The sequence below is a fragment of the Haliotis asinina genome, chromosome 8 (genome assembly GCF_037392515.1).
Source record: "Haliotis asinina isolate JCU_RB_2024 chromosome 8, JCU_Hal_asi_v2, whole genome shotgun sequence".
NCBI classification, from domain to species: Eukaryota; Metazoa; Mollusca; class Gastropoda; order Lepetellida; family Haliotidae; genus Haliotis; species Haliotis asinina.
Window position 1 is genome coordinate 7,672,868 of NC_090287.1, and position 10,048 is coordinate 7,682,915.

General features: G+C 39.7%; 1 protein-coding gene across 2 annotated transcripts; it reads right to left on the reverse strand.

Annotated features, from left to right (window-relative positions):
• Positions 1–5,736: 5,736 nt before the first annotated feature.
• On the reverse strand, positions 5,737–9,634 carry LOC137293724 (mammalian ependymin-related protein 1-like). Of its 2 annotated transcripts, none has more exons than XM_067824433.1 (6): positions 9,381–9,634; positions 8,716–8,750; positions 7,709–7,843; positions 7,041–7,221; positions 6,561–6,648; positions 5,737–6,039 (listed from the first exon to the last, which is right to left on the reverse strand). In XM_067824433.1, the coding sequence occupies exons 1-6, from the start codon at positions 9,445–9,447 to the stop codon at positions 5,967–5,969; spliced, it is 579 nt and encodes a 192-aa protein (XP_067680534.1). In that variant the 5' UTR covers positions 9,448–9,634; the 3' UTR covers positions 5,737–5,966. The 2 variants fall into 2 exon arrangements, with proteins under 2 accessions (XP_067680534.1, XP_067680533.1); XM_067824432.1 differs by having other exon boundaries at positions 5,742–5,900; positions 9,381–9,472.
• Between the last annotated feature and the right edge of the window lie 414 nt (positions 9,635–10,048).

Below are 10,048 nucleotides of genomic sequence, written 5' to 3' on the forward strand. Positions count from 1 at the left end.
AATGACAGTCGAAAGTCTATGTTACAGTGTAGGAGCTACGACAGCCGTACGTCTTTGTTGCGGTATACGAGCTATGATAGTTGTAAGTCTATGTTACAGTGTAGGAGCTACGACAGCCGTACGTCTTTGTTGCGGTATACGAGCAATGATAGTTGTAAGTCTGTGTTACAGTGTAGGAGCTACGTCAGTCGTACGTCTTTGTTGCGGTATACGAGCTATGATAGTTGTAAGTTTATGTTACAGTGTAGGAGCTACGGCAGCCGTACGTCTTTGTAACGGTATACGGGATATGATAGTTGTAAGTCTGTGTTACAGTGTAGGAGCTACGACAGCCGTACGTCTTTGTTACGGTATACGAGTTATGATAGTTGTAAGTCTATGTTACAGTGTAGGAGCTACGACAGCCGTACGTCTTTGTTACGGTATACGAGCTATGACAGTCGAAAGTCTGTGTTACATTGTAGGAGTTACGACAGCCGCACGTCTTTGTTACGGTATACGAGCATTTGATAGTTGTAAGTCTATGTTACAGTGTAGGAGCTACGACAGCCGCACGTCTTTGTTGCGGTATACGAGCTATGATAGTTGTAAGTCCATGTTACATTGTAGGAGGTACGACAGCCGTACGTCTTTGTTGCGGTATACGGGATATGATAGCTGTAAGTCTATGTTACAGTGTAGGAGTTACGACAGCCGCACGTCTTTGTTGCGGTATACGGGATATGATAGTTGTAAGTCTATGTTACAGTGTAGGAGCTACGACAGTCGTAACGTTGCGATAGCATTGTGAAACGGAGCTCAGTGTGGTATCCGGTACAAACACATGCAAAGTTAGGTCAGTTAATATCTTGTGTTGCCTAGTCACTCAAGGCGCCTTATTACTACATGAATTGTAAGAAAACGGAAACTGTAATAAAAACGTAAATGGCAATAAAATTAGACGTATATTGTAATGCGCAAATCGCAATAAAATTGACGGAAATTGTAAAAAAAATACTTGCAGTAAAATATGCTAAATATTTATATAAATTGTTATACCAGTTTCAGTCATTAATAAATACGCCGTGTGCATTTGTCGTTGCATGAAAGATTGATGGATTTTGATCACACTTGGTATTTCGATCCAATTTCATATCAAGGTGTAAGTGGGATTCCCCTACATCAGTTGACTGGTTACCCTGTGTTCATTTTGAAAATTGTATTGTTTTGCACATGCCAAAACACAAAAAAAGAAATAATATATACCGTGCAAATTAAGTTAGGGGTATTGAGTGGGCGAGTGGACAGATCATTATTCATAATTCCAAAAATTACATATATCCCTAGCTATGTTTGTCCAGTATATTCTGCTTAAAAGGTAGCATTAAACTGTCTTGGGGGTATGGCTTAATACCAATCGAATTCAGTGATCGGACAATTTTCAAGTTCACAACGAGTATTCTTACGATAACCCTAAGCTAATGGATGTAATTTGTTCGCCTCTTGTATCAGGGCATCTGATGACTGTTTCGGTAACGTGAAGACAAACTGCATTTTCATGCAGAGGATTACTGCGACATTCGGGCATCGACATGTGGCGGAGGTAATAGCTGTGTTTGTGACAAGAATCTTGACAAATTTTGTTAGCAATTGACTTCTATAATTTCATGTTAATTATAAAGTTATTTTCACTGTTGACGGAAGGACATACTTACGAGCAACAGCTTTCAATATTTTAACGTTAATTACATTCTGAAGTTCTTCATGACATATTTTAAAATAACAGGATATTGTTTGCTTACGCTTTGAAAAGTACGTTATTGTTCTTCATTTTGTAATTATTTTCAATGTTGACACAAGGACATATTTGAAGTTCGGTTGATGTTTTGATCATACATTGACTGGTTCGTAGTATTTTCTTCACCATATTACTACATGCTGTTGTATTTTTATGACAGGGAATTTGACGTTAAATTTGTTAACAATATCGTGAATTACTGGTTGTTCCTTGCCATACTCATGTGATGTATTCCATGGATGCATTTGAAATTTAATGCAGAAATACTAATGAATTGTATCAATTTGTTTCAAGAAATCGATCATATGAGCTTGTCAGCAACACCCGTAAATACCGGGTTTCGTGTTGGGTAGAGACCTCTCTCTCTCAACAAAATACGAATTGCAACTGTTCACTGGGAATAGACATGCAGTATTCGAGATATATGTTTTAGCTTTCAGACAAGACTGACAATTATTTTGACACCGACACATGAAATTATATATTTATCTTGTTTCATTTGGTACTTTACAACTCCACTACATACTAAACCAGATCTCTGGTAAGAGACATTTATGTAATTTTATTTATTTATGTAATATTAAAAGTTTCTATAGATTGCACTCCACATTTCAGATCCCGTATTGAATCCGTTCTGCTTTCCCCACCGCCCATTAAAACAGATTGATGCAAGGTAAGAGGGTATAAATATTGAACGTCATACTAGTGCATGTATGTAGGTATTTGCAACGTAAATATTATATAAGTGTTTTCGGTTACATAAATGGTATATTGTGATATAAAGAGGTGTTTTGTCGAAGTCTACTTTTGTGTCCATGAAGAGGACAAGGGATAACTTTGCACGTAAAGCGTTCACGCGACAGGGCTCCATTCCACAGGTTGGTGCAGTGTATAAAGCGCATTTCAGATTACCTTACCCTAATACTGTTTAGGCAGCCTAAAACCACACTGATATATGATCAATGACATTCGATGTGATTACAATTATTTTAGAGGCGTCGTGGATCTATGGTGGTCACGACCATTACACTTGTTGTCACATGGTTAAGTTGAACATGTATGCGATTTCGATGTGAAATCAGTGGACTGTGTCTGGATATCAGTCCAATATCGTAGTCAAGATACTTAATGACCTAGTTGAACTTTCACTGTAAGCTGATGTACATAAGAAATTATACACATGCGACTTTGTGACTACTTGTGAAATACCCGAACGAATATGTTTTGAAATAGACAAATATTCTGACCAATAAATCGCAAACATTCAGTTTACTTTCAGTTTCAAAGATCATTTAATAGAGCGTCAAAAGTCTCAAAAGTTGTCTGATAAGGTTACAGGACATCAGCAATGCTTTCCTAGTCGTGTGGTATACATGGTAGATGTTTCCAAATGACGTATCAGTGCAAGGTTGATGGCTGATGCAATTCACTATTTTGACTAATACCACGTATCCAATTTAGGTCAACGCTTCACTTGACTTCACGGCAGGGTAAAGGATCAGCCAACCTTTTCACGAAAACCTGTATTGCTGATAATGATTCATGTACCTATGGGGAGGATATTTCTGGTTTTCTTATGATCCAGAAAATGATTTTGCAGCTCTATCTTCCCACCTTGCCAGCACAGTGATAATTTCGCTGAACTATCTCGACAGAACGTATGTTTAACCTTCAGATACATTTATACTCCTGACACTCCATCAGGAAGGCCAGTCACGAGACCACACCATGGTCTAGTCGTGCTAAGAACAATAACAATCTACATTTGGCATGTACCTGCTTCTTTACCAGGGTTAGGACATAAGGGTGAATGTTGTATAGGGCCTTAAACACCGGAAATCCGCCTTTGCGTTTGATGACGTCATTTTCTGCTGTTTCAACACCCACACGACAAGGTACGATTTTACCACGGTAAGGTGCGTACAGGGCCTTCTGTTCGGTACATGTGATAATACTGCACCGTACTGACAAGGGCCAAATCAACATAGATTTTGACAAAATGGTTCGACATCTAGACATTTTTGGAAAGGTTCAAAAAGGTTAACAAAATGACGGAACGAAAACCGAAAATACCGAATTTCTTTAATTGTATCACGATACACTGAACCGAAGTCCTAATACCACGGTACACCGAACCGAAGTCCTAATACCACGATACACCGAACCGAAGTCCTAATACCACGGTACACCACGGTACACCGAACCGAAGTCCTAATACCACGGTGCACCGAACCGAAGTCCTAATACCACGGTACACCGAACCGAAGTCCTAATACCACGGTGTACCGAACCGAAGTCCTAATACCACGGTACACCGAACCGAAGTCCTAATGCCACGGTACACCGAACCGAAGTCCTAATACCACGGTATACCGTTTCACTCGAATAGGAGACCGCACAAGTTGTTTTTCGCCGCAGTATTCCAGTGCCGTCAGTGTAGCAGGATACGCTAACCATATCGCTAACACCTGATATTAGCACATTGTCATAGAGAGTCAGAACAGAAACATATGTTCACTGTGTGAAATCACGTCACCGTAACAAGCATTTCGTGTGTCCATGGAACCCTTTCGGTCGGTTTTGTTATTCAGATTTGGTCATTGGCCAATGAGTATTCTATGCCCGCATTGTGATTCGTGTGTGTGTGTGTGTGTGAGAGAGAGAGTGTGTGTGAGTGTGTGAGAGAGTGTGTGAGAGAGAGAGAGAGAGAGAGAGAGAGAGAGTGTGTGTGTGTGTGTGTGTGTGTGTGTGTGTGTGTGTGTGTGTGTGTGTGTGTGTGTGTGTGTGTGTGTGTGTGTGTGTGTGTGTGTGTGTGAATGTATGCATGTATGTATGTATTGGGTGACTAAGCACGATTTTACGCCGCTTTTTTGCAGTATACCAACAAAATCACCTATCCCGACTGGAGATTCCAGAATTGGGCTTCTTCTGACTTCGTAACGGGGATTTTAAACCTGGGTCCCCAGCGTGGGAGGCTTTAACCATTAGGCTACCCCATCGCCCCTATACTTTGAAGTAATAATTTGACATTCTTAGCATTATCACATACTATACTACCAAGTGCCCTTCATCATAACCTTTGTTACAAGTATTATCATTATCGTTCTCACCATTATCCTAACACGTAATTCAATGTCTTTCTCACTTCCATCTACAAGGGTCGGTGTGGTAGCCTTATGGTGAAAGCATTCGTTTATCACACCGAACGCCCGGGTTCGATTCCCTCCATGGGGGCACAATGTTTGAAGTCTATTTCTGATGTACCCCACCGTGATATCGACATTGCTAGAATACTGCTAAAAGTGGCAAAATATGAACACTTACATTAAGGAAAAAGATGTCGCATTATATACTCTTATATAAAAATATTTAGGAGATTTATCGGAGTTAATCAAAGTTGATATGATATTATTGAATGTTTTGAGAGTACATCACCATTTGCACTTCCTTACAGCCATAGTTATTTGGAATATAGTCGCTTTTGAAAGATGATTGGTGTATGGGATGTGATTTGCATGTATACGATTTTCATTTTAAAACAAACGACTAGAAACAAACACTAACAAATGTGTGGTGTAAGATGAGTGTCACAATTAATGTTCTAAGTGATTTCTCGACCTTCTTGGGAAAACGTCAAAATCAAGAATGCACGTGTATGGGGGCTACTGCGTTCTGCACGTGCATAACATGCGTTGTGTTTAGGGGTGGTAAAAGAGGGAAATGGTGTTGCGTTATTAAGATGTCGGTCCTTAAAACGTTTGATAACGTTTACACTTCCTATCCAAATTGAAAGTTCATTATCCCCTACTTCTTTTGAAGAGTATATCCATATCGACTGCTTGATTGAATAGTATTATTAACTAAATCTAATCCCGTGAATGAAGACCATCAATTTATGAAGACCATCAGTGAAGTACAGATAATATTATTTATACATATATCTCTACAATACACAATAGTAAGATACGGCAACAACAGATCTATTTTATTACAAAAACATCTACTATCTGTACAGAAACAAAGGATGAGACATTGATCTGACGTTTAGACAGTGACATTTGGATGACATTCCGCTGGCGGGGTGAATGCCTTTGCATCCGTCGACAAAGTGATATCATAAAATCTGTAATTAAGACAAAGATGCGATAGTACTCTGTGACTGAAACGGGTATGTACGTGCGATGAACGCTTATTGAGGGTGGCATTCCTGAGGGGGGATGAAAGCATCAGGGTCCCGGAGTCCAAGAGTGATATCGTAAAATCTGCAAACAAGAATGATGTGTGATACCCGCATGCATGTCAAACCACAGAGGCCCAAACAACACATGCATTTATCCACCTGATAACAAGATGAAAAACAACGAAGTGATATTTTTGGTGTTAATGCTGACATCAAAATAGTATAAGAGTATCTGAATTTGACTAAAGGTTAGCAATTCACCCATGAAATCGGTACTTCGATACAAATACGACATTCATATTTAAGCATCTGGAATGTTTCAGCTATTCAGTGAACACACCGATGAAGGGGATTTGCCAACAACAGGCCAAACTAGATGACAAAACTTTCTGTTTCCTGCTCTATGCTACAAGTTTGTTTGTCAGAGTATCTTACTGAATCTATAATAAAGGAATTTATCAAGAACAGAAAAGAGCATGAAAGTTTGTTCCTGAGGACATATGAGACATTGCTCAATGAGAGAGGTGGGTCAATAGCAGTCATAACGTGTGAAGGAAACATTCATATCTGACTGAAAAGCAAAGACCGTGATCGGAAACTCACTGTCTGAGAACGCCGCCGGTGCTATTGCTGTAAAAGCCGCCAGTGACGGGCACGCAGTCCTCGACGGTGGCAATGATGAAGTAGGGATCTGGAAGATTACGACCATCCTCAGTTGACATCTCACACATGTATACCATGGACAGAAAGGTTTTTGTAATTACAGAATACTTCATTTATGAGTATTTCTTATTTGCGAATTTGTATTCCTGTCATTCATTTTGAATAATTCATTCAATACCAATGATTTTATATGGCTGAAATATTGCCGATGTGACAATAGTACTTCACTCACTCACTCACCCAATGATTTTATGTATTTTGTGCAATGCCCGTATGAACTGTTATGTTATGAATAATGGTTAATATTCTACATTAGGTTATGCATGAAAACTCCGGAAATGTTCTAGTATTGGAAGAATATATTTATTTTCACGTTTCACGCCTAATGCATTCCGTTTCGGGCAGGGAAGTTTAACTCACTTCCGTCAAGAGTGCCGTCGAAGTTGGCGATAGTCACATGTTCATCGGGGATGCCAGATGCGCCAATGACGCCCTCGCCTCTAAACCTGGCGTCCTTGGGCACGGCGAATGGAATCCAAGGACGGGTGAGCGTGGTGACGGTACAGTTGCGGGTGCGCAGGTTCAGACGGTACTCAAGGTTCTACACAGATTACAAGGTGCAACATCATAACTGCAAATATCGGTAATAGCTGCTTGACAATACTGGAATTCAGTGACGCTTAAACGTCTTTCTATATTGCCTCACATACGACATAAGAGAGTCACACAGACAGTTCAAGATACTTTACAGATTTTTTGCTTGCTTAACTTGCACTAAAAACAGCCCAACTACGCGGGTATATAGATACTCTACTCTGGATAAGATAGTCCAGTGATGCATCACTGATGTTGAAGAAGCGCCTGCGTACGGTCACTAACAAAGATGTGAAAGAGCCTAAAACCCAGTCCATATACGTCGCCTCGTACGACAGACAAAAGGTTGGTGGACACGTATTCTAACAGGAATCCCTACGAGGTGCGCTGTTCTTCACAACGGTCGGGGTTTAATGCAATACACTTAAGCATATATATGGTGTTTGCGAGTTGTTCACGACCTCTCACTGATGCGTGTTCCTGTGTGGACTCACCAGATTGTGGAGGTACAATCTGTCATAGTACTCGCGATCACGTCCGATCTCCATCTCTTCAATCTCACGGAAACGCCTGTTCGTGTCATCATAAGCAAAGCGCCCGAACGCACGGAACTGCCTGTCCTCATCGTACTGAAAACAGAAACATGTTTCGAATTACACGTGCATAGTCAGAATACTAACATTTTAACCCCTGTTTGTGGATCAGTGTGTACTCGCTTTCATTCTCGGCTCCTGAGGACTTTAAAACCCAAGATGGTTCACAGCCACATCACATTCTCATCCTACCGGGTACCCATTCACTGCTGGTTGATAAAATACACTGGGTTACTTGCAATCGCATGCAGCTCTTTACTTTTACTCGATATACCGATCTGGCGAACACTTCTTGTTTTGTATTTTGTAATGAAGCAATCAAACATCGATCTGTATGTAGGGCAGTACTGGTTTCTCTATCTCGAACGTAAACCGGAAGTTCCGAAAGGAGTATAATAAAGGTTCTACCTCGAACTTAAACCGGAAGTTCCGAATGAAGAATAATAAAGGCTTTATCTCGAACTTAAACCAGAAGTTCGGAATAAAGAATAATAAACCGGAAGTTCCGAGAGGGGAATACAGGTTCAGTCTCGAACTTAAACCGGATGTTCCGATTAAGGACTAATAAAGGTTATTCTGACTACAGTGACATCCCTTCTCCTCTACCCATATGTTGATGTCATTTTGACTTGTTTGTATATTCCTTGTTACAGTCATACAATGTAATGGGTCTACATTATCCTAAAAATTAATTTACACAACATGTATAAAATCAGCTTCCAAGACAATGCATGCACAGTAATGAAATCAGTAAGTGTAGTAATATTATAGTAAGTGTCGGACAAAATATTGTTATTGGCGTTATGAAAATACAATATTTTCTCTTTCTAAAACGAAAAGTATAATCAAGCTAGTTCAGACTTGCTCCGACTTGTCTGATGGATGAATCCAATGTATGAAATACTTACAATAGAAAATCTTCCTTCAAACTGACGTGGGCTCTCTGAAAGATGAAGAAAGACAACATTGGCCAACACAGAGAACAATAATGGGGGTTCTGAAGCAGCACGTCATGTAACAACAGAAACGATGTACATCTAAGTCGGATTCTTCTTCTATATATACACTTCAATAGAAAAAGGTTTGTACCCTTAGTAATTTCAACTTCTAGAGCTGTGATTTGTATTTTACGAGAGGGTTCATCTGACCAATATTAGTCTATAAACAATGGCGAGGTGAAGAACTGGGGATGCCTAGACAGAGTCTGATAACGGTCACATGTACACAAACCTTTCATGTTAAACAATGATATTTCAGTTGGCATGACGGGGACAATTTTTAGTTCCTTCTGAAACATCTTGTGCCATGACATGTAAGTATAACATAAGACACTAGAAATACGAATACGAAATAAGGATTCATTGTTTTTTCTTTCTTTTTCATTATGCTCTTTTTAAGGGGACTTAATTGCTGATATGCTAATTAACAGCAAAAAACATACATTTTACATTGTAGCACTGTAGGGTAAAATATGAGCGAAAAATTTCCATACGCTACAGTGACATTGATAACTACGTCCCAGCACCCGAGAGCTAGGTCTGCCATGTTCAGTGTTATAAGCAGGATGACATACCGCATGGATGGGGCTGTTGAGCCAGGGCCACGGCGGCCAGCAGAACGAGGCTTGCGACTGTGAACATGACGGCACTAACAAAGGTCTCCAGGTCACGTGGCACAATTTATATACAGGCTGTTCGATCACATGACACATCTGATAAAATGACTTGTAACACTGAGTGGTTCCAAAAGTGCAGTCCATCGTCGGAGAAGACGTACATGGTGTGAGTTTATTCTGCCGTCGATGCTTCAAAATGTCACATATATTTTATTTTAAAGAGTATGTATTCATAATAAAGACAATAGGTTAGAGAGACAATGCAGAAAGAATAAAATGGAATGGCAAACACGACGAGCTGGGCCTATTTTAATGCATCGCCCGAAATGCTAAAGGTGCACTGACATTTACATACAGTGAAGTCCAGAACTTGCATCAAGTGTAAATAAACCAATGCATTAATAGGGAGAATTACGTAATACAAAACGTATAACAATATAACTTTTAAAATAACTTTTCGGTGTCCCAACGAAAGATTCCAGTTAAAGCAAAATTTGAAAAGAGGTGAATTGATCATATATGAATAGATCCTTGAAAGCCTCTGATGACGCTAGGTGGTCTCTTTCGTACCATTTGCATAGATAATACATGTTAAATGAACAATAATGATTTTCCCATAAATGGAG